We start from the raw sequence: 25,102 nt of genomic DNA on the forward strand, positions 1-25,102 counted from the left end.
TTTCAGTTTATCTTGTTGTCAAGATACACATGAAATCCCTTTAATTTTTTTTTTATTACAATGTGACTCACTTAGGTGCTTGTTCTAGGCAGTTTTGTGTCATGTAGCGTGCCAACATGATTGATTAACTGGCACAGAATAATAATAAAGATTTTATTGCAGTTGTGTATTGTGCTGCTACAGCGTGGGAAATAAACATTTTCATGTCTGTTGGCCATTGTTAATTGTAAATGATTGTGTTAAGAATCTCTCAACCCAGAGCTTGTGTTTCCAGCATCTGCCTGGTCTGGCGCTGCCTTCCCCGAAATATACAGTGAATGCTTCCGTGGCAGGGATCAATCTTTGGTTACATATGTGGTGCCCTATTGGATATAAATTTCATTCCATCTAGAAACATTCAAGCAAAATTGTTTACTTTGTCTGACTGTCATGTATGATTGCTGTCCAAAATATCAGACCTGCACTGCAGAATTTTTTTCTTCTTCTTGATTTGTATCTTTTACAGACAAAAACAAAAAATCAGATAATGTCTAACTATAAATTATATATTGCATAACAGATTACTCATCCTTCCTCTTGTCTTCCCCACAGGTCAAATTAAGATGGCGATTTTCCGTATTCCCACTCACTCTTGCCGACTACTTCCGAAAACAAGTTTGGCTGTGCAGAAATTATGGAATTTAAATTTGCACTCAGCGGGCCTTTGTGCCTTTTCTGGTCCTGGTTCATTATGTAAATCAGAAGAATTGTATTGTGTTTCAACTGAAAAGACTCCTCACATGCCTGTGATGCTAAAAGAGGTGCTTCAACACTTGGACATCCATCCAGGTCAAGTAAGTTTATTTTTCTATTTTGTTTCAACTTCTGGTGATACATTGTATTCTAAGTTAGTTTCCAGTCAAATAATGAGGGAAACGGTTGTGAATTATGCAGAGCTTGGCACTTCCGTTAATCATCAATTCCTGTCGATGACGATGTCAACCTTTCGGCACGTGCTTCCAAATATTCGGTGAATGCTTTATGATGCAAAGGCTCACAAAAATTTGCGGGATGAGAGATATTTTCTCAACCTGATTGACGCAAACGTGCTTCAGTCGGTGCTCAGTCCATGGATTTATCCAAGGCTTCGTGTCATTTTGCACTTGTCGCAAGGCGGGCATCTTCAAAGACGGGAATTGCCGATTAATGGAAGTGCCCAGCTCTGGAATTTAGAGATAGATCGATATGTTTTTTTTCAGGGCCCATGGCGATTATTAGTAGTCAAGAAGGCCGATAACCGATATTTGGAGCCAATAATAATTTTCAGTAAAAAGGGGGGAAAAATATTGGCGTCAACATTTTTTGAAACACAAACGCCCATCTAGACTTTGGAATGTCTTAAAGCATGTTCATTGAACAATTTTTCAGACTTTTCAAAATGCAGAAGTTTTTTTTATTATCTTAGAAAATAGACAATCCTTTTAAATTTCTACCAAAATGTTCAAGAGAATCAGTACGTCACAGCAACATGAGCACATTTGCAAACAAAATTATTTGTTCTTTTGCATTAAAAAAAACAACTTTTTATTTATTACACACAATTTAACAAAGAGATGTACAACTCTCAGTATTAAGATCTCATAACAATTCAACTTGTATACAGAAACAGATTATTGAATAGTCCAATCTGATTCAGTCCTTATGGCAGTAAGAATGCAGCCACTATACACCTTAGGTTAGCATCTCGTAACATAAATCAAACACCATGCAATAACACCAGAAATATACAACTAACATCCCCATTAAAAATAAACCAGTAAAGATAATAACATGAAATAAAAAATAAAATAAAGAGGTAAAGTGTTAGACATCAAATATCATTTGTGTAATAGGCTTCCATCTTTTCTCAAATTGATCTTAGTTTCAATTGTAATCTTGCGGTAGTCTTTTCTATAATCTACACTTTCTTTGATCTGTCTCTCTATTGAGTTATGTCAGGAGGTTGTGGTTTCAACCAGGAAACTGGGATATTTTTTTTTTGCTACCAAAAGCACAACTCTTAGTACTTTTATATTTCTTTTATGCAAAGTATTTGTTTGTCAGGGCACCTATTAATATGGCAATGGTTTTTATTCTCGTTGACCTTATCATTTCTCTTCATGACAAAAAGGTGGAGTTTGAGAAATATACTACTTGTTTGTTTCATATACAAAAGTCAGTAGGTAAGGCTGAAGTAAAGTAAGGGTAGCACAATGATTTGAATATATGATTGGATAGCCGATAGCCCATACACACCTGTGCAAGCCGTTGACGTCACAGGGTGGCCATCTTGCTCCTCCCATCTCGCGAGCAGACTACTGTATAAATTATACGTACAGATGAGACATATACAGCTTGTAGACAGTTAGTATAAGGCGGGGTGGGAGGTTTGTGGCGGGCTGGTCACTATTTTTCAACAAGTAAAGAAAAGAAAATACAAAAAAAAAATTGCAAGTGGACGGTATGTGGTGCGTTGAAGACCCCCTTTTTCTTTCATCGCTCAGTTCATTAGACTGCAATATTAGATTTGGCAGAGGCATCTTTTGTTGAATAATAGTAAGAATTCTTTAATAAAAAATATACACGTTTCCTCCTGTAAACGTCATTAAGCAAATCATTTTTACATGTATTTAAGGCAAGCTGTAAAATGTCTGAAGTCCTCTTATTTATGTTTTAACAAATTTAAAACGTCATAAATCATGCTGTTTCGACTAAGTATTGTCTCAAATGTTCTCCAAATTTCGTATGCTGAGAAACATTTCTTGGGAAGAGCAATATGGCGGCCTCGCAACTTCAAAAGTCTTGGCCTATCGGCTATCCAGTCATATATTCAAATCAGTGGGGTATTATATGAAAGTCCTTTTTTGTGACTGAATGCAGTGACAGCTTTGTAAAAAAGTAGTAACCACAAACTATTAAAGTTGACCTTTGCTCAGAATAAAAAAAACACTGTTAAATTAATTACACACAGGAAAAAAAAGAACCTTTTTATGAATGACACAATTAAGACATAATTCAAATATCGTTATGAGTGGGCATCTTGATGGGGTAGTTAGCAAGTCTGTCTCAAAGTTACTGCATGGTGGTGTTTGCGTCCTTGTGTGGGTTTTCCCCGGGTACTCTTGCCTACTCCTACATTCCAAACACATGCCTTGGTAGCTTAACTGAAGACTTTAAGTCTCCCATAGTATGAATGCAATTGTGAATAATTGTTGAAATTTGCCCTGTGACTCACTGTTGACCAGTGCTATAATAATTTGGGATTTTTCATTAGTTATTTTTTTTAAAGTTATTATTATTATTTTTTTAGAGCAAGTTTTATTTTTTATTCTTATTATTTTTTGTGCATTTTTTTGTTGCTTTGAAAATGCTTTGTTTAGTTTAATTTTTATTATAGCTGGGCAACAAATACATTGTCATTTTAAAAATCGAATCGTTGAAAATTAGCTAAATCGTGAAATCGAATGATGTCTTCTGGATTATTAAAAGATGTTGTTCTTATGTTCTGTTACATTCAAATGTTTTTGTGAGTTGTAATTTTGCTCATCTGGCAGAATGCTGGATGGGTGGTTTAAAAGGCATGTTTACAATAGCTACCAACTACTTCATTGTGGCATTTTGAATGTTAAATTTATGTTCAAACTAATTTAGAATCAGTATACATTAGTTTTGTCTGAACATTTTTGCACAGGAATTATTTTTGAATGAATGAAACCTTTAAATAAATGTTTGTTGGGTTTATTAGATTAAAATCGTTATTGTCCTGAATGACTGCAAAAATCGAGATTTTATTTTTGGGCCATATAACCCAGCCCTACATTTAAAAAAAAAAATAATGTTTTAGTATGAGTTTTAGTTTTAGTTTTTTAATATGAAGTGTTTGTCGAGTGCAAGTTAGATAAAAAAAAAAAAAAATCACTTAGTATTGTTTAATGACACAAACTACACTACAACTCTCAAACAACTATCTGGCCTTCCTTCTTCTGTACGGACGTAGAGCTATTTAAAAAATAAATACATTTAAAATGAACCCTGAAAACTCACGTATGATATTGATTGACAAAGCCAAAAATGAAGGACATTTCCTCTCTAATTCTCATTAGTTTTAATTCGTTTTATAAAGGTAAGATGTAGGTTCAGTTAATTTTTTTAAGCGCTTTTATTTTATTTTGTGAACTAAAATGTTTTTCAATTTTCGTTTTGGTTATTTTGTTACTTAAAGCTAGTATATAAAGCAAGTGTTATAGAAAATGTATAGACACTATAGGACTGTGTTTTGAATTATGTTTAAAAGGAGTCTTATTTTTTGAGAATATTTAATTAAGTTATATAGGGTTGGAGGTAAAGTGTATACTTATTCCTACTCCTTTTTTCCAAACGTGTATAGGTTATGTTTTCACGTTTTATATGATTTTTAATATCTTTGAGTAGATATATTTTTTCTTTTCTTTTTTATCAATGTATGTGTGTTTGAGAAATAAAATTCATTCATTCACAAAGGTTTATTACTGTTATTGCAGTGAAAATGTGGTGGCTAAAACAGTAGTGAAGTCTAGGCAGTGTAATTGATCGCTAACACCAGCTGCTAGTGCTAGGTGTCGCCTACAGTAACTAATGGTTACAGGTAATTTTCATTCTAACAGTGTTTTATTTTAACTGTACTTAATTTGTCACTGCATTAGTTGTTAACTTCTATTTACATGTGGGAGGTAATTAAGAGTTTTATTGTTTTGCTATTACAGTGATTAACATTTGTACAAGAGTTCAGAATACCAAAATGTTACTTTTAAACTCTCACCATGCACATTTAATACATTTGCTATGATGGCCACAGTGAGACCTGCAAAGCTTCCCTGTACTGGTACTGCAGTGCAAATTGACCATTCAATATTACAGTTTATTTGCAGAACTGAAGATGCAGATCAAGTTTTATATCTTATGCTGTGACTGATGAATGCATCTCTATACTGTAATAGGATGTGTGTTTTATATCAATGTTTTTTTTCTCTTTTGAGAGGCAGGGTGATTATACTGTATCTTTGCTTTCGTTAAATGTATGTATGATTATCACAGATGGGCATGAGTCAAAAGACTTCTGTTGTGGCAAAGCACAGGACACGTGCTGAAAAAAGATGAGATAACCTTTATTAGCTCTACAATGAAGAAAATTGCACTGTAATATGTATATATAGATGTAAATAATCTATATATAAAAACATATCTATATAATGCATGCTAACGACTGGTGGGGGCCACGGGTCATTGAATTAGTCAGGAATCACGCCACTGTATTGCTGTTGGCACGACACAGAGTGCTGCGTCGCTCCCGCCTGAACTTTAGCACCTCTAAACTCCTCCGCTGCCCGCCCATTTGCCAACTGTCCCAAGTCAGTTTGCCAATCAGATCTTATTAAAACAGTCTGATAGATTTTGTTTTGCTGCACAGTACATGCTGTACACCTCACTCATTTGAGACATTCAGAATTGTCGCTTGACCGCAGATGTTCATTCATTCATTGACAACACTTACCAAGCGTAATATTGGTATTCTATAAATGATGTTGTCTACCATGTTACATTAACATGGCTAAAGTGTAGCTCTGTAAAGCTACTAGTGTCAGTTAGAGAGAGAACGAGATGTGAAATCTGAATTTGGACATAACTGTTACAAACAGCTGTGGTTATATTATACTCTCAATAATAAGTTAATCCTGTAATAAAGCCATTCATTGCTATCAGATCGGTGCCATTAGATATCAGTGTGGGCAATGAGAATAATAGGCTGATAGTTACCTGTATGTAATTGCTTCTTAGTTAAAGTATAGTAAACTACTGTTTAATCAAACTGTGAATGGCACAGTGACTTGCTGTCACTCCCGCCTTTATTGTGACTGTAAACGCGCATGTATGTGGAGTTAATTTTCGTAGGGAGCTTTTTTATTTTATTTTTTAAACTGTATGTACATAGTTTTAAATGTACTCAATTATTCTTCATACATTATGGAATTGATTGGCTTGATGTTCACCACCTTTTCTTGACCTTTTCCTTCTTTGAAAATAGATTTTAAGTTTAACCTAGGACATTTGTAGATCCAGAGTAACACTTGTCATTTACCACCTTTTACATAAATTTTCTTTTCTTTAAATTTATTATAGATGCCAACCAATATTTTTGTAACCACACAGACCGTCATCTTTCACAAAGGAACTGACATGTAAAATACAGAAAGTTATGAAGCATGGAAGAATGTGATTTTAATATTGCGCAGAACAAGTTATTCTAACTTCTGTATGATTGTTGGTCTTTGATGCTACACTGTAAAAGTGTAGAACCTTGAAATCCACTTGTTACCTTCTCAGGGTGTTGTCTTGTCTTGCTATACAGTGTCGGTGACTCAAAAAATTGTATACACCTCTGTGTTCAAATGCCAGTTTTGTGTGATGAAGCGAGTCCAATGTAAATCTTTTCAAAACATTTTCTACCAGTAATGTCACCTATAACATGTACAGCTCAACTAAAAAAATAAAATAAAAATTTAAGAGTGGATGTATAAATAAACTGAGATATGGTTGCAAAGGTGTGCTCACTCTCTTATAACTGGATGTGGCTGTGTTTAGAAACTAGTAGTCACATTCATTTTCATATTAAATAGCAGTGAGAATACACCATTTTCATACACCGGCCTCTGATTAACCCCAAATAAAGTTCAGCTGTTGTAATGTAATTTCGTTACAGCACGACAAGACATGGTTTACAGCCCTTGAACAACATCAGTGGGATCTCATTGTTCAAAGGTATCGCCTGGAGAAGGGAACAAAAGACTTTCCAATGCATTAAATATACGATGGAACTCATTGACAGTGATCATCAAGAGGAGAAAATATGGCACAGTGGCATTAGAAAAATGACATGTCCTTTTAAAATTGATGAAGATGAGAAGAAATTGATCAGAGACAGATGGCAACATTGAAAGAGTTTCAGAAATTTCTGGCAAGTTTAGTACATACGAAACAATCTTACATTTCTCCATAATTACATCTGTGTGATGGGGTAGGGTGGCTGGACGGAAACCTTGTTGTAAAAAACAAAACAAAACATCCAGGCTCTGCTACATTTAGCAAAAAACACACTTGGACCAGAGGTGGGCACGTCAATGAAATTTGAACGTCCGGCAATCGTCAACAGTCAGGACACCCTTTCGTCATCGTCAATATTTCAAAATGAATGGCATTGTAATCGTTATTCATCATTCCTCCAGCGAAATGGCCGATCGCCAATGTTTCCCGTCATTCAAAGTGGGCATTCGTCATTGACGGACTTTCCGTCAAGATTGATGGAATGCCTGTCTTTTTTTTTTTTCAAGTCTAACCTTGGTGTAATGCTTGCATGGAACTCCAAATGCACACTTGTGAAACCACATTATTTAAGTTGTTTATTTTTACTTCCCCCTTTCAAAAAGAGTTTGTTTTTCATTTGAGCTGTACAGGTCGGAAGTCACATTGATTGTGGAAAATGTTTTTAAAGGATTTATCTTGGTCTCACTCTCATATCACAAAATCCGGCATTTGAACATGGCTGGTAGACTTTTTGTATCAACTTATACACACATGCAGAATTGTTGGAGTACTCTTCTTTTAAAGAAAAAAACAAACAAACCTGAAACCGAGACTTCAATGTGCCAAAATATATGTTGATAAGCAACATAGACCTTTTCCCTTTTAACAGACAAAACTGTACCTTTGTAGTAAAGTTCTTTGTTTACTAATGGAAACAACAACAACACAAAGAACACCGTACCTATTGTGCAGAGATAAGTACAAATCTCTAAGCCCAAGGCCAAGTCAAGTCTCAAGTCTTTGACCCACAAGTCCAAGTCAAGTCTAAGTCTTTAGTTTCCTAGTCAAGTCTCAAGTCTTACATGCAAATCTAAGTCTCAAGTCAAGTCTAAGTCTTTAGTTTCCTAGTCAAGTCTCAAGTCTTACATGCAAATCTAAGTCTCAAGTCATATTTAAGTTAAAGCATAGGTTTAATCCAATAAAGTAACTACACGACAATTGAATTGAACTGAATAGAAAAGTGAAATATTATTTTCAGTGATAGTGATATGACAAACACCAGCACTGTAGCAACCTGTTGCTCCAAGTTTGCCATGTTGGTGATTGTGTGTTGTTGTCGCATTTGTCTACTCTGTCATTAACATTGGGCGTTGCTCTGGCGCACAGAAAGGTATGGAGAGAGAGTGGGACAACTTACAAGCTGGGACCTGACCTGCATATATACACACACACACGCACGCACGCACGCACGCACGCACGCACGCACGCACGCACGCACGCACGCACGCACACGGGCATTTGGGGTAAGGAGGGAAATGAGAGAAAGCCACACTGTAGAGACTCGTAATGTTCACGAGTCTCAAAAGAAGAGTCCGAGTGTTTAGTGGATGAGTCTCAGTCAAGTTGCAAGTCTAAAAAAATAATGACTTAGGGCCTAAGTCTCTTACGAGTCAGTTTTGAGTCGTCATCACTGTGAAGCATGGAGCAAAACCAATTATGTTCAAGTACCGCTTTGCTGCATACAGCACAGATTGAATCTGTCAACCAAATATATGAAAAATATGAAATATAGACAAATGTGGTACCGGTGTTAGAAAGGTTGGGCTCGGTCACAGGTCATGATTTGTCCAACAGGATAATGACCTATACAATACAGTTAAAAACAATCATGCCTTGCTAAAAACAAAACTTTATACATACTCTGAATTGATCCTCTTTGAGCCCTGATCCAAATTCAATCTTGCAGTCTACAGAAAGCAGCCTTTAAACCTGAGCCAGCGTGAGCTTATGGTGATTAAACCAAAATGTCTGTACAGAAATTATTTAAAAATTACAGACTGCTGTTAAAGGTTGTTAAACAAATTAAGCTAAAAGGATTCTTGATTCATTGAGGCATTTTCAGCAGTAAAAAGTTTATATTTTGTCCATAATTAATTTGATTATTTCATTATTTTTAAAGTACAATTAATACCTTCAAAAACTATTTTTTTCCACTTGCTGTCGACTGAAGATGACATCACCTGTGCTGAGGAAGTAGGTAACGACCAATCATGGCTCACCTGTTTTCTGGGTTTGGTCAGCAAACTGAGCCATGCTTGGCCATTACTTACTTCCCCAGCACAGGTGATAAAATCTTCAGTCGACATTAAGTGGTAAAATCAGTCTTTAACGGTATTAATTGTACATAAAAAATAATGAAGTTATCAAATTAATTATGGACAAAATATTAACTTTTAACTGCTGAAAAAAGTATCCCTCTATTAAAGTTGCAGTGTGTAGCTGTCGCCCCCTATGTTGTAATTCTGCATTACAACAACCCAGGGCTTAAAGTACTCCGGCAAGAGTCACTAGAGCAATGATAAATCCAGCGAAGTAAACAAATACATGTGGGGAATATTTGACACGTCTGGCAAAACACCAAAAGGCCAACTTCATAATAAACCTTCCCATACCAAGTAATATGTGGAGCGCAATGCCAATGGACGCATTTATTTAGAAGTTTTTCCCGGGAGCTTTTTTCCAGTCGCGGCGCAACGGATGACTTGACTCGTCCTGCGGAACGTGTGTCTGCCTTTGTTATTGCCGGCGTCAACAATTGCGACCAAAGTCAACAAAACAACTTTGTACAGAAATCACGTTCTGATTGCAAATTAAGGGCATTAAAAGAAGACTTAATTACGCTGACATTGTATTGCACGGTGCCTGTTGCCAGTGTTTAGGGCATCTACAGTGTTTGCGTGCTAACGGTGCTAGTGACTGCAGCTAGAGTCATCGGACTACTTTTCAAAGGCAGTCTAATCGACGTGACGATTGCACACTTTGATGCTGACAGCCGGACATAGTTGCCGTTACTAGAGATAAGTTTAATAAACTGAGCTCACGCAATTGTGCAGTTGATGGTCGACAAAATCCCAACTGTGGTTCTGACGTCACTTTGTCTCACAGACCAAAAACTGCTCAACTCGGAATTTCATTTCATACAAAGTGCTGTACATGGAGTAAAATCAGTCATGGAATAAAGACAGGTAAAACAAAAATGACACCAAATAAATTAATAATTATCTTAATTGGGTAAATGAAAAAGTCAATAAAATAACACAGGTATGTAAGTAAATAAATTCATTAATAACAAAATACAGCAGGCACCATAAAACATTGAAACGATGAGTCTCATGCCGAGTCAAACACCAAAGAACAAAGATGTGTTTTAAAAGTGGGTAGAGAGGAAGAAGGTTGCCTAATATTTAACAGAAGGTCATTCCAAAATCCATGGGGAGATAATTGTCTAAAATCTCCCTAACTTTCTAGAGAGGAAAATAATGTGCTGCTAAGCACAGTTTAAATTTAAGGAAAAACTTAAAGAAGTGTATTATCTAGAAATGAAAGTTGGTCGATCATTAGTAAGTGGAAATATGTTTGTAATGTCTTCTGCATTCATAATTGTTCTTTCACCATGCAAAAATATTATTTTTACCCAAATACCTGATTATTCAATAGAATTTTCCGTAGGATATTTGAATACCAAAATATTCCATAGCTGCAGCACTAGAGGGGACTGCAACCCGCAGTGCTATACTGTACTCTACATAATATAAATGGATAATGAAAGAGATGACCTGACATTTGGGGAGGACTGGCCATTGGGAATTTCATGAGTTTCCCAAATGCCCAGTCCATCCACAGCGACGAATCGAATAGTAATGGCTTGATGTCGGTCGAACAACAAATCGGCACGTTGGACACTGCAACACCGCTGCCCGGAAAAAGTTCAGGCTCAGGATTTTTTTTTTTACTTTATGCCCTGAACAACCTAATCGTCACATTTTTATTCTGTTGTGATGGACAGCTGTTTGGGAAAAAAAAGATGGATTCTTTGGAAGAGGTGATTATTGTATGATTGTTTTTTTGTTTTTTTGCCAGAAAAGCAAAATACAAATGGGAGACGACATGCCATACTCTGCCCACTGCTAGGTAAAATGCGTCATTTCTGGTATGTCATTTTTGGTGCACCATCGCATGGACGTCACCAGTCAACATTAAATATGAAAGATGAAATATGGGGAAATACATCATCTCCTGTAATAGTGGATTGGGTTAAGATGACAAAAAGATGGGAAAAAAACACACTGTAGGATACCATCATATTGGTCAAGTCCACATTCATTATGTATATTTATGTAAAATGTTTTGGAACGAAAAAGCAATACCTCATTTTGATTTTGTATTACTATTTTGCCCGTTTCAGGTTATTATAGTGACCATTATGCATGTTGTTCTTTCCCTTAACAGAAGATTACCAACATGCTTTTTTTTTTCATTTTGAGCGGAATCCTCATAACTTAATGGCAACTTGTCAGTAGATCAAAAATACACTTTCTTGTTTGAGTTCCCCAATAAGTTGTATTATACCTTATATTGCTATCATATATCATAGAATATTTACATCAACAGAACACCACCCACAAATTATGTTCAATTGCTTATTTAATATGCTTAAAATAGCTAATTTGTGACACTGTCATTGATTAAAATTGTACAAACATGTTGGCAGCACCAGCCGTGCACATCAAAGTCTGCGGTCATGCAGAAGCCGCCACCGTGCAAAAAGCCTTTTAAACAAACACAAACGTCTCTGTTATGTCTTCTTCCCTAACTCTTTCTCAAAGGTGAGGTTATGCAAAAAATAGAACAATGATCCGACTGACCTTGTTTATTTGGTGGATAGTCATCTGTACGGAGTACTTCCATGGCTCACGAGGGTCCTTCTCCAACGAAGTATTAAACAAAACAAGCCTATTTAAATGTATCTAACCTCACTATTTCCGTCCATTCGTTATTGTCTAAAAAAAACCAGTCTTTAAAAATAGGCGGCAATTTTGCAGCGCAGCTTCCGCAGAATGAAGAAATAGGTTTTGCACTTTCAGACAATAACAAGAGTGTCAATCTATTTGTCCTCAAGCTATTTTCACCACTTTAAATTGGTTAATATTACATAAAATAACTGAATAAATGAATAATATATATATATATATATATATATATATATATATATATATATATATATATATATATATATATATATATATATATATACACGTGTGTGTGAGTGTATATATATATATATATATTATTCATCTGTTATTTTATGTAATATTAACCAATTTAAAGTGGTTTTGTCTCATTTTTACGCAGGTCCCGTCACCATATATATATATATATATATATATATATATATATATATATATATATATATATATATATATATATATAGATATAGATAGATAGATTTGAGCATATTTGGGCATGTGGTTTGTTTGTTATGGACATAAGTTGTGTGCCCGACATCGACGATGTATCTTCATAGTCAAATCACAAATGATGTGCAGCATTTCTGTATGCACTAGTCCACCTTCTATCTGTCCTCCACCTAAGTGGAGTGTGAGTGTGATAGAGAGATTGACACTTATTGTAAATGCTTTCAAAAAAACACAATGCATGAAGACATCTGAATGACTTTTGCACTGACCTCTGAATCAGATTGTTCAGTAGAACATTGCAAGGTTCTAGTTGTATTTTATTTATTTATGTAATTTACTACTATAAATTGGTTCAGCTTTTTGCTTTGATAACAGTAGTGTTGTAACACATTATATGCAGCACAGAAACAACAAGCCAACTACTACTACCTATTCTATATTGCATTTGAAAACAACACCCCTTTGCAAAGGTTTTACCTTGTTTTTTTTTTCACACTCCTTTTTGGATGTCCTAAGTATTGAAAGAAGAGGCTACTAAATATTTGATTCTTGAAATTAAATACTCTAGCCAGGGATACCCGGGCTGATTGACAGACAGATATTAGGTCTTGGTCTCGTAAAGTTACAAGTTTAGTCTGAGGTTATCAGTGGTCAGAGAAGTTTTTATCCTTCCTTACCTCATTATTGTCATGAGTAGAACATGTCATTGTGGGATAGTTGGTGGGGGCGCCATGTGAAGACAGTCTGGTACATTCATTATCCAAAAAGGTTTCCTGAGTCTACAGAGCACAAGGTTGTTCAGACTTTCTGAGCAGACAAGTTCTTTGTGGGTGCTTTGTCCTGTAGTGTTGTTTGTTTGAGTCCTTTAGAATCGGATTCAGATTCAGAATCATCTTTAACTATGTTAAAAAAAAAAAACATCCAATGAATTTCTCCGCTTGTATGAGCTACTAGTATTGCAGTAACAAGCACCTGTGACCAACAAAGCTATAACACAGAAGTACAGAGAGTCTTTAAGTAATGTTGTGTTTCGTTCACATGGCAAGATTTTTAACTGTGAGACACCCCACACATGGCGAGAAAAAATCACGGGAGTAACAGTTTTGAACGTACAGTGTGTGGTGTGTAGCACGATCAAAACATCACACCCAAACCGATTTCATTTATAAATGTTTCCCGGATTGATGGAAAATCTCGCAAAACAGCTCAAGATTAAATGTGACTCCAGAGTAAACAAACATTGATGACCATTTGCGATACCTCCTGGTTTGTTTTTAGCAGAAAAAAAGCTACATAAAACGAAAAGGCGTTTTTTAAAGGAGTGTCCGGGCACACCACACAAAACAATCTGCGATTTGAGATCGGAGCGGTCCAAACGACCTTCGGAGCTGCCGAGATCATTCTGAACACACCACCCACTGCAGGATTATCTGTTAAGATTATCTTTTAGATATCAGCGCATCCTTCCCATCGTCGGGAGGGGAAATTCGGGGCTAAAATCGGGCTAATTCTCCTGCCGTGTGAATCCGGCTTAAAGGTTGGGTGACCAGAGGTCCCAGTTTACCGGGACAGTCGCAGCTGTGAGCCTTGTGCCCCAAGTCACAGCAGATTTCAGACCCAGTGCAAACTGAGCTTTTCTGGCGCCATATTTACAATGTTACAATGCGAGACCGACGTGAGGGAAATAGTACAGCCAGCTTCCAATAGCTGCTGTGACCGAGCAAAAAAAGGTTAGATAATGGTGAGTGCATGACTTGTTTAGCACTGTTGAACTGTCAACCAAGGGAACAATTAGCATTAGCTAAAGTAATAACATAACCACCGGTCACCCAATTGACTAGCGATTAAATTTGTTATAAATAGTTCCTGGTGTGAATTTATTGTGTATTTGATTTTTGGCAAATTTTTACCGTTCAAGTTTTAAATTTTGAAAATCTCGTCACCCTGTGTAAGGATACCATTAGGGTTTTAGTACTGATCAATGGCAGCTATGCAAATTATGCGGTCATCAAGCAAAGTTAAGTTGACCAGTAGTGCATTAATTACAATACAATGACAGTTGTGAGATGATGCAGATCATCGTCACCCGTGTTCAAACACAAGTGTTTATACTTTAGCTGCTTTGGCGTGACTGTAGCTGATAGCAACCAGCTCAATGGCCTAGTGTTATAGTGTCCGCCCTTGATACTGGGATGTTGTTGAGTCCATCCCCAGCCGGGTCATACCAAAGACCCCTACTTGACACTCAGTATTATGATTCCCGAGTGCGGCACCACTGCTGCTCACCGTTCCCTCAGGGGATTGGGTCAAATGCGGAGAACGAATTTCACCCCACTTAGGTGGGTGTGACAATCAGTGAGTGGTACTTTAACCTTTAACTCTTGAATGAATGCACATACTGTTACTGCTTGTAGGAATAAAGCCATGTGAAACACATTAGTGATGGTGTCATCCTTGGTCACATACGAGGGTGTTAGAAATGTTTCCAGCATTAACTTGGAACAGCTTCTACAGAAATAATTGAAATAAATGTTATCATCTTTACAGATAATATGAAAATAAGTTAGTGGAGACTAAATGGAATACCTTGATTTATATATATGAAAAAAAAAAAAGTAGTAGCGGCGAGTTCCCGGTAAAGGATAAACCACCTTTTTCCTGGGGTTTCTATAGTAGAATGATGTCAAGGTGCATTGATGTCACCTAAAAAATAAATCAAAAGTGAGACATGGAATTTGCCAAGCCGCATGATGACTAGCCACAAAGCTTCTGGGAAAATGTCCTAAAGACAGATGAGACAAAACTGGACATTTTCGGCAAGGCACATCAACTCCAGCTTCAGAGGGACTAAGCATACCAAGAAAAGAACACTGTCCCTACTGTGAAACACAGAGGAGGCTCTGCTGTGTTGTGGGGCTGCTTTGCTTTGCAGGGTGTCTTGAATCTGTGCAGATTATTTTTAGTATTTTTTAAAATGTATTATTACTTTTGTCAGATTCAGTTCTAGTTCTTTTCACCAACAAATGTGTCCATGTGTGTAAGCTGTTGTGAGCTTTGGCAGCTTGGATAAACTAAGGAGGAACGCGGACTGTGTTGTGGGCACAGATTTGAAAACAGAAAGGTGGTCAATGAACAACTTTGTGTCTATCATAGAAAAATCCGGAGTATCCACTCCATAGCACCATCTCCAGATCTCCGGTCAGAGATGCAGCTTCAGTGACAAGCTGCTGTCACTGCCCTGCTTCACTCACTGGCTAAAGAAATCCTTCATCCCCCATGCTATGAGGCTTTTTAATTCCACCCTGAGAGGGAAACACTAATATCACATTCCCGTAACTCTGTACTGGCAACACTATGCACACTAATCACCACACACCTTATTTCGGACCTTCATACTGCTCTGAAATAATGACATATTTTATTTTTGTAATAAAAAAAAGACAAGCATAGATGTGTTTTATATTATTATTTTTTATAACTTTATCCCTTTACCTACCAACACAAACAATCAGTAAAGGACATTAAGAAGCAAATTTTGTTTTTAATCAACCTTAAAAGCAGCATTTTTAAAGACACTACAGTCATCACATTTTGTTGTTATAGAAAATAAATTTAAAAAAAAGTGAATGTGAAAATAAATCTCCATACGGACAAGTTTAAGATAGAAAGTCACTATGGCAGTAATTCATATTTCCATGCATTGAAAAAGAAGTAATATGGATTTACAGTGTTTCCAAACATTTGAGTTGTATTTCATTAAAAATATAACTTTTCTTCCTTTCCTATTATGTTTTGTTTTTTTAAACCATCAAGTGACACCTCAACCATTTGATAGAGGCAGGCTCATATTGTAAAAACTTTTGAATTTTGTTATAACTGCCCCAAGAATATATAGGGGCAAACATTTTTTTTGGGGGGGGGGTTTGAAGATCTTAGTTACTTTGTTTAATATTTATTATTGTATTATTTTTCACCTCTTCACTATTGTTAGATATAGTGAATTTCCCTTGTGAATGATTAAAGTCTCTCGCTCCACTGGTCTCTCTCTACATGTACCTACATTTCTTTAAAAAACAAATGTAAATAATATTAGACAAGGATAACCAAAATTAACATTGAAGGAAGTTTTTAAATGGTCATTAAGGTAAAAACAACTTCAAAGCTAACTGGCCCAGTGTGAAAAAGTACTTGATTGATTTTTTGCAAACCAAATCCAAATTACAGAGGAAACTGTGCCTCTTTTGTAAACTAGCAAACTACTGTTTGTGGCCAATGAAGTACAGAAGCCGCTAAGGAGAAAAAAAAAAAAAGTATATTTTTTCGATTAAAAAAATACCAAACTATCAGCCTGACCCCAACAACTCATTTAATAGACCAACCCTACTGTACTTGGCATAAGCTGTTTGTTCCCTTTGGTACTTACGAACAAACATTAGTTCAGATCAAAGTGCAGAAGTGCAATTTTTTTTTACTTATTGTTGCGTGAAGAGTGTGTGTTTAATTGAGAATGAAACAGTATTTTCTATTGATGGACACAACCTTAAACTGCTTAGCAACTAAATGAGAGGAGACTCCAGTACAGTCATATCAGGATATTGCTACATAACAATCACTCAAACCAGGATTCTGAACTCTACAGTATGTATCCAACATTGATATGTGTAACAACAGCAATGGTAAACGTTGCCAATCTTGAATTGATAGTATTTCTGTTGGTCTATTTGCAATATTTACTGTTATTCCTGGTGTGAGCGTGGGTATGCTAATCAGATACATACCCTGTGGATAGCTGGATTGGGATGACTCATTCCTGCAACACATGCTCAATTGGTGTTTGTGTGAAGTCCACCTGCATTATCTTGAATTTTCTAGTAAATTTGGAATAATGATGTTTGGATTGCAACTCTTAATATGCATCGCTGTTTAAAACAATTTCAGACTTTCGGACATCATTAACCCTGCATGGTTTAAGTGAACCAATCAGGATTTTTGCTCCCACGTTGCCCTGTTCAAATATCCATCACGGGAGTATATGTAGAAAGAGATCAGATCTGCCTTGTTCATATGTGGATTTAAAACACACACACAAATAAAACTCTGCCAATGTGTATGTGAGCGGATTGGGTGCACACCATGTAACTTATAGCCTGACGTCACTGAAATGCGCACATCGGTGACGTATGGTAAATACACCCAGGGCATTGCAAAGCAAAGGCTGGCTGTCTTTGTCCTCTTTGTCCTTTTCAAGGTCAAAGTGTGGGCTGGAGCCTTTTCCTGCTAACTTTGGGTGAAAGACAGACACACTGGACAGGTTGCCAATCAATCATAGGGCGGATGTAAAGAGTTTATTCAGCAGGAATTGATCCCACTCTATCTGAATGTAAGTCAGCTTTCTGAATTACTACACTCTCAAATGAGATTTTGACAGTCTGTTGGGAATTGCCTCCAGTAGAATGGTAGATGAAATTTCCTATGGGAGGCGGAGTGGTACAATCTCAGGGTTTTTCCTGGCTCAAATTGAGGCAGAGGTGGTATCACCCTGACTATGATGAGTGACTACCGATACCAGGTATCAGTATGGGTGCCAATACCAGTCTTATTTTAAGGTATCAGTACTCGCGGTGGCGACCGATACCTTTATGGACCGCCCTTCTGCAGCCATTTTATGATCAGGCACTAGTAATTAGACATATGAATACAAAGTTGCCATTAATTTTTGCCTTTTTTTTTAAAACTACAATAATAAAAAAATATTCACTGGTATATATTAAATTGTAAATATATTTCAGCATTGTTGTAAAACACTATTATGTTTATTGTATATACTGTGTTTTTATGGCTTTGGCAATGGCTGGAGTGCGCTTCGCAACCAAGAAATGGGCATGTGCAACTAGGACTGTGCAATTAATCGAAATTCAATCACGATTTCGATTATTACTTTCCACGATTACAAAATGGAGGGGCAAATCTATTCAAGTTGGATACAGGGCCTCAGGCACTCTAAAACAAACAAAAAAAAGTTCCTGTTTTCTCGACTCTTGATGGAAAGAAGATTGGGGTTGTACACTGCTACAAATACCTGGGCATAACTGATTGACCTTTTTCAGACTATAACATTGATTATCTTTTATACATGCATGCTTCTGCACAGTATTGCCATCAAATTGATACAGTTTACCAAGCTTGAGGTTCATTACGAATTGTAAATCTCTTACTCACCATTGTGATTTGTATTCTCGGTTTGAATGGGCCAGCATTGGTGACCTGCGGGTTCTCATTGGCACACCTTAACCTTACCTTAATACGGCAATTGTTGGGCTACTTCCCCGCATCTTTGTGTTTTTATTAGGCAGAAATGTACCCAAAAGTATTCAGTGCATTCTCAGGACCTGTTTTTGCTCTCTTTCCCAAATGCCCCCAAAGAAATTGGAACTGTGTCCTTAAATGTTTTTTTTTTTTATCTCAATTGAAAGACGTAGAAGCAGCTTCCATAGAATGTCGAAGTTTTAGCTTGGCTGTTTGAACAATTTATTGGTAGTTTAATTCAAAATGTGCTTTGCAAATTGTATTTTGTCTCTCTTTGTATTTTTTATTTTATTTTTTTTGCTGCTGCCTGTCTTCGCCAGGTCTCTCTTGAAAAAGAGGTTCGTAATCTCAATGGGACCAACCTGGTTTAATAAAGGTTCAATTAAAAAAAAAAAATAAATATTGATGAATGTAATAATCAGGTTCAGTTTTAAGTGTTTTTTTGAAAGAAAATGAAAGCATTATTTAAGCCCTTATTTTAATATGACAATATGATGGGGCATGTCCATTAGGCAGTTTGGAGACCTGCTTATAATTGCTATGTTAATCTGATGAATGAATCGCCTTTTTGGTGACCACAGTATGTCTGCAAAATGAATAATTTTTGCAGCCCCATCTATATCGTTCTTTTGAAAGTGTATGTAATTTAGCATCATTGGGGAATGCCTTCAAGAAATGTGAGGCATTGACCTTATCCATGTGGCCAACACAATCTATATTAACAGCTTCACCCCGAAAGAGCTGTTATTCTCAGCTAGACTGCTCCCACTCATTGCTTACTCTGTTTCCTGACTAATTTAGTTGGAAAGAACATGTCCGCTTGACATTACATGACAGTATTCACCTCACCCAGTAATGGTAGTTTCCTTGTCATTGTTTCTTTCCATCGTGTCTCCTGCCATACTTTTAAACGGATTATTAAAGCAGTGTATCTACTCAAAGATTTCCGTTCTTATGCTTGCGGTATTGCCCACTGTGCTTCTCATGTTTTCATGTTATGGATGAATTCACTTTAATCCAAGCATAGTCTTCTCCTTGTCAGCCTATTTTTGAATGGAAACCCAGTAAATATACTTTGGCAACTACACCGTCAATTATGAGCCAAGATTAACAGTTCTACACTGCTATAACTGCCCACAATTATAATACTAAAACTAGAGATGCGACCAACTGTAAAGGGCGCTTGCAACCCTGGCCATGTTGGGGTACTGGCACGTTAGGGTACTGTGACATTTAGGACAAGAACCCTCACTTTGTCATGATCTTTTTGACCAGACAAACCAGTGATGTATGCTTTAGTACCAGTAATCTATGTACATATACTAAACAGTCCCCACTAAAAATATAGGAAAAAACATTTTTATACTGAAATACCTAGGAAACAGTCACATATCTCAAAATCATTCCATCAGCCAAATGGTCATAAACATGTCCTACTATCCAAAATTTTATATACCGTGAAAAAAAAGTGAAAAGTCTAATTTGGTGGTTAAAATAGTATTACTATACTGTAGTTATATTGTGAATTTATTTTAACATAGCAATATAAAATAATACAAAATAAATGGCAATACTATCTCAGCCACTACATTGCCGTGACCATCTCCAATACACTGATATTTTAAAACAAAATAATACATATCTGTCAATGCATTGATGCCACTTCAGAGTTTTCAGAACAATTTCTTGATTTCATACCGCAAACAACTAAAAATAATCAAACTGTTCATGCTAATAAGGCCTAGGGCAACTTGAATAAGAATCTGACCATATGGGAGCAGCACGAAGAAGCACCCCTGTCAAGCCCCCCTCCCTGAAGCCGCCTTCACTACCCCCATTTCATCCCCTAGTTCCTTTCATTTCAGACTGCATTGTCACTCCAGTCTTCAAACTACTGGATGCATCTTCCTAAATGCCTCTAGATGTGTTTTCCCTATTACTATGTCTTCCACCATGAAACCTTCATTTAGCTTGACTCCTCTTTGCTCTCCCTAATGGACTTGGCCCTGTTCTTCCTTTGTCTTCCTTTAGTGCCATGAAATTCACCTTCAGGAGAGAAAGCCATCTTTCCTGATGCTTCTTTACATTTTGTGAATATAGTTAGATGATTCTGCCCCCTCTTTTCACTCCTGTCTTCTCTTGAGCTTTATATAGTTTGCATTGTTTCCCTGGCACACTGTATTGACTGTCATGTCACACTTAAAAGAAATCTTACATTGCTGGCACCAATGAAGCGCATAATCATTTTGAATAGATGCTCTGCATCATATTTGACCCTATTTCTTATTTGCTGTATAACAAAGTTATTCTTTTGACATGTCTGTTGCATTCTATGGCCTTTTCTATAATGTGTCTTCTACATTTGTATTTGCTTCATATGCTGGCAAAATTCCCAAATGTGTAATTGTAGTGTTTTTGTTTTGTTTTTAAACAGGTTTCACAGTATTTAAAAAAATTAAACAGTAGGACTTGATGATTCTTGGGAATATGTCACTGTTTCCTGGGTGTTTCAGTATAAAAATGCATTTCCCATATTTAGTGTGAATGCTGAAAGTATGAAATGTAAAAACGTAGACAACTCATCAACACCGTAACATTGTAAATTACAGTACATTAATTATAGTGCAATGTTGTTTAACAACTGTTAAAGTTATTGATGTACTTGAAGCAGGTCTCAATGTACTTATCAAAGACATTCACAGAATTAAAATTAATTTGTTACTTACATTTATGGGTGATTATGTACCGCTGTGGTGTCAAACTTGTGTTTATTATGGGTCACATCAAAATTACAGTGGCCTTCAGTGTGCTAGCTGTAGCCGTATTTAAATGTTAAATTTCCTTGTCCTTCTCCTACCCCTCCTCTTTGTAATATTGCTAATAAAAAATAAATATTTATTTGTAATTACTCCTACATTTCAATATTACCGTTTTTTAACCCAATAATTTATTTGTAAGCCAAGTTTAGTTGCAAAGCTCTTAATCACAAGGGTGCCAAGGGGTTTCACAGTTGACAGAGAATGGCGACTGGGCAACATTTTTGTCACATAATATACTACTGTACAACATTAGCTAAAACAGTATGAGAGTCCATTTAATGAGATTCAGTGCCGCAGGTGTAGATTACCTAGGGGTTCTTCCTCATGACCTGGCCCGATCAGTAGATGCAGAATCCTCTAACTAATTTTTGCAATAAAAGTCAAGAAAAATAGAGACAAGCACCGACCGACTAGCTAGAGTTAAGTTTAAAAAAAAAATAATACAATTGTAGTTTTACCAGAAAGAACTGACAAATGCCTGAAGAAAGAAAGATGAAGAAGGACCTGGAATAGAATTGTATGATTGCTTCACTAATTATTTTCAGTATCAGGGTGAAATCAAAATGAAACTTGGGGGACTTAAGGTGCTTCAAAACTCATTATATTCAATTCAGTGAAGAGTGAGAAAGAAAGATCACATGATAAGATCAAGTGAGGTATATTGTTTTAGTGTACAGATTTTAAAAAATGTATTACCATACTGTCATTGACTTTGTTTTTTGTTTAGTTTTTTTGAACAAATGCTATTTTGACACCTCTGCAGAACTTGACTTACAGGGCTTACTTTTTTGCTCACCAGCCAATTTGGTTAGTGGTTTCCTAGAGTTACTAACCCCTCAGCATTTTCACAAGCCACAATTTCGTTTTTGGACGCTAGGGGTTATGTGCTACCAACTTCCACATTCGGAAAAACAGGTTCAAGTACTTCCTTCCAGTTAAGGTAGCCAGCGCCCTATTGCAGGAAAGCAGGTATTCTATTCTCCTAAAATTTAAAAAGGTCCATATGGCATAAGCTAAATGAAGATAACCGTCCAGAAGATAACTAGTCATTGTATCTACAGCTGCACATAATTAATACCTCAGTTAAATTGAATGTATTCAAATCATTTAAACAACTAAACCCTAACACAGAAATAAACGGCTATGTACAAAAAGTTGTGATAATAAGTAAATCAGAATTTATGAATTACTATTGTTTTTTTGTTTTTAAATATGACTGATGACCGAACAAGAACTATCTCATTATTTTCTGTATTTTGTTGCATTATTGTGCTTTTCTGAAAGCCATTATAATTTTATTTGAATTTCATTAAAAATAAAATTAGACGTGTTTAGCCTGACCAATCTTATATTTATACTCTAATATTTCTTTTTATTATTATTTTTAAATTCACAGTTACAAAATCTGCCCGGGTAATCAAACTCATGAGCACAGCTGTGTACGTAATGTTCTCTCACTTACAGTAATATAGGGAAGAAAAAATACTGCGTCTCAAAATAAGTCACGTATTTTTTGGGACTGTAAGTCGCTCTTGAGTATAAGTTCCTTTCAGTTTAGATTTTATTTTGGACCACAATTTGTTCCAAATTTTCTCTTTCTTTATCAGTCATTTTCTGAACTTTCTCCCTTCCTTGTTTTCAAATCAACTTACTGTTGAATCTCTTTCCTTTGCGTTTTCATCTCCGTTGAGTTGTTTTCCAAATTATAATGCAAATTATGTTTTTTTCTAATTTAAAAAAATATATATATAATTAGTCTAATGGAAAATGGCACTCAGCATAATTTTCAAGTCTTTAAAACAAAGTTTTTAAACAAACCTCTGGAACATAACCGTATTCTTTTCAATGATTATGCACAGCAGTGGTTCAAGACATTTTATTAGGGATGTTCGATACCACTTTTTTTTATACTGATACTGTACTCACCGATACCAAGTGCAGATACCATTAGTACTTATGATACATACATACATTTCCCCCTTAAAAAAACAGACAGATTTTTTAAAAGACCCATATATCCCAATTATAGCAAATTTCCTTAAAATTGCTTGAAATTATTGGCAATTATATTCTTTCAATTTGCTCATAAAAGTCAATTTACATAGAGCACACAATAAAATTTATCTAAAAAAAAATAGATAAATAAAGTGAAACTAAAAAAAGTCCTAATCAAAATATCTGGTTGTAATAAAATAAAATATCACCGTTGCAGCGGCGGCCACACAGCTTCGGGCCGGCCGGGCTCCCACGAGTCGGCCGCACACTCGGCCTCGTTCGCCGTATCCGCTCTCTCTCTCCGGTAATGATCCTTCCGCAGGTTCACCTACAGAAACCTTGTTCGTCGTCGCCGCCATTTCCGCATTCCGCTTGCCCCTTTGATTTGAATCAAATAAGTAACATCCACTTTGTCTTTCTTAATTTGCGTTGGTGATATAAGCGGCTAAATTAAAAGTAGCCCGGGCATCCACTACGCTAAAGCCTTAAACAAACGAGTTTTCTAGACAGGAAAAAGCCCTCAGACTTTTTGTACTCGACATACCTGTGGCGGTCAATAAATGCACAATAACCTTTTAAGCAGTTAGTTCTTGACAGAAAAACGGCCACAAGAGCGGGGACCGATACCAGTATCGATATCCATTGCGAGTACAGATACCATGAAATATGTCTGGTAACGGCCATGGTATCGGTACTCGCCCATCCCTACATTTTATAGATTGTAAAGCACAGAAAATAATCATTTTCTGAAATAAAAAGCTATTTCAATCAGAAACATCTTAACAGGTCACATTACATTTTAACATAGGACCTCGTATTTGATAGCAGCTTGGGGCAGCATGGCTCAGTTGGTTGAGTTGTCGTCTACCAACTCACAAGTTGTGGGTTTAATCCTCAGCCTTTGTGACCGTGTCCCTGAGCAAGATACCCCCCCTCCCCCCTTCCATCCTGTAGCTCTTGATGGTCCATCATCAGTAGGTGAATGATGAGACAGTGTTAAATTGCTTTACAAGCAGTATACAAATCAGCTAGAGGAGGAAGTATTAGTTATTCTCATTTGTAGTATTACTAATTGGGCATTGCTTTAAATTCTAATCTGTTAGCTGTCCCGTGTTCAGATGTAGTAGCCTAGTCAAGTTACTGTAAACATGTGCAGCACTTGAAAGAGATTCATTCATTCTAAGAAGATTTTATTTTGATTTTATTCAGTGATAAAGCAATATCTTTTTCTTTTTTCTTTTAGCATTCAGTGGTTCGACAGCTCATCAGGATGTCTCACTTCTTACATTTTAGTCACTGGCAGTGAAGTGCATTTGAATTAGATTTAGGATTTTGAGAAAAGGCTACAAATATAACATTGAGAATATATGTTGTTTTAAATGTATAAGTAGTAATTGAAACACAAGTCACATTTTTTTCTATTTCTATATCAATTCCAGCCATAGTTTAGTCATGTTTCAGTTTTCTCCACAGCAAATGAAGCTGTCACTGTTGTTTTAACTTTTCAGTTTAACATTAAACATTTAATGTGTTTATGTTCTTATTGGCCTTTAATATGAAATACAGTAATTTCCTTTAAAAAAAAAAGATTACTTTTACAATTTTATTACCCAATTATGTAATTGTATTCAAAAGTGCAAGTTTGAAGTG

The 25,102-nt window shown here is 36.1% G+C and overlaps 1 protein-coding gene across 1 annotated transcript in view; it reads left to right on the plus strand.

Moving 5' to 3' along the window:
• mettl15 (methyltransferase 15, mitochondrial 12S rRNA N4-cytidine) overlaps positions 1-25,102 on the plus strand; it is a 59,316-nt gene that overhangs the window by 753 nt on the left and 33,461 nt on the right. The window contains exon 2 of the mRNA XM_077564637.1: positions 592-833. Within this exon, the coding sequence (XP_077420763.1) occupies positions 603-833 (231 nt within the window). The 5' untranslated portion in view covers positions 592-602. The remainder of the gene's footprint in view (positions 1-591; positions 834-25,102) is intronic.

The sequence above is a fragment of the Vanacampus margaritifer genome, chromosome 4 (genome assembly GCF_051991255.1).
Source record: "Vanacampus margaritifer isolate UIUO_Vmar chromosome 4, RoL_Vmar_1.0, whole genome shotgun sequence".
Lineage (NCBI taxonomy): Eukaryota > Metazoa > Chordata > Actinopteri > Syngnathiformes > Syngnathidae > Vanacampus > Vanacampus margaritifer.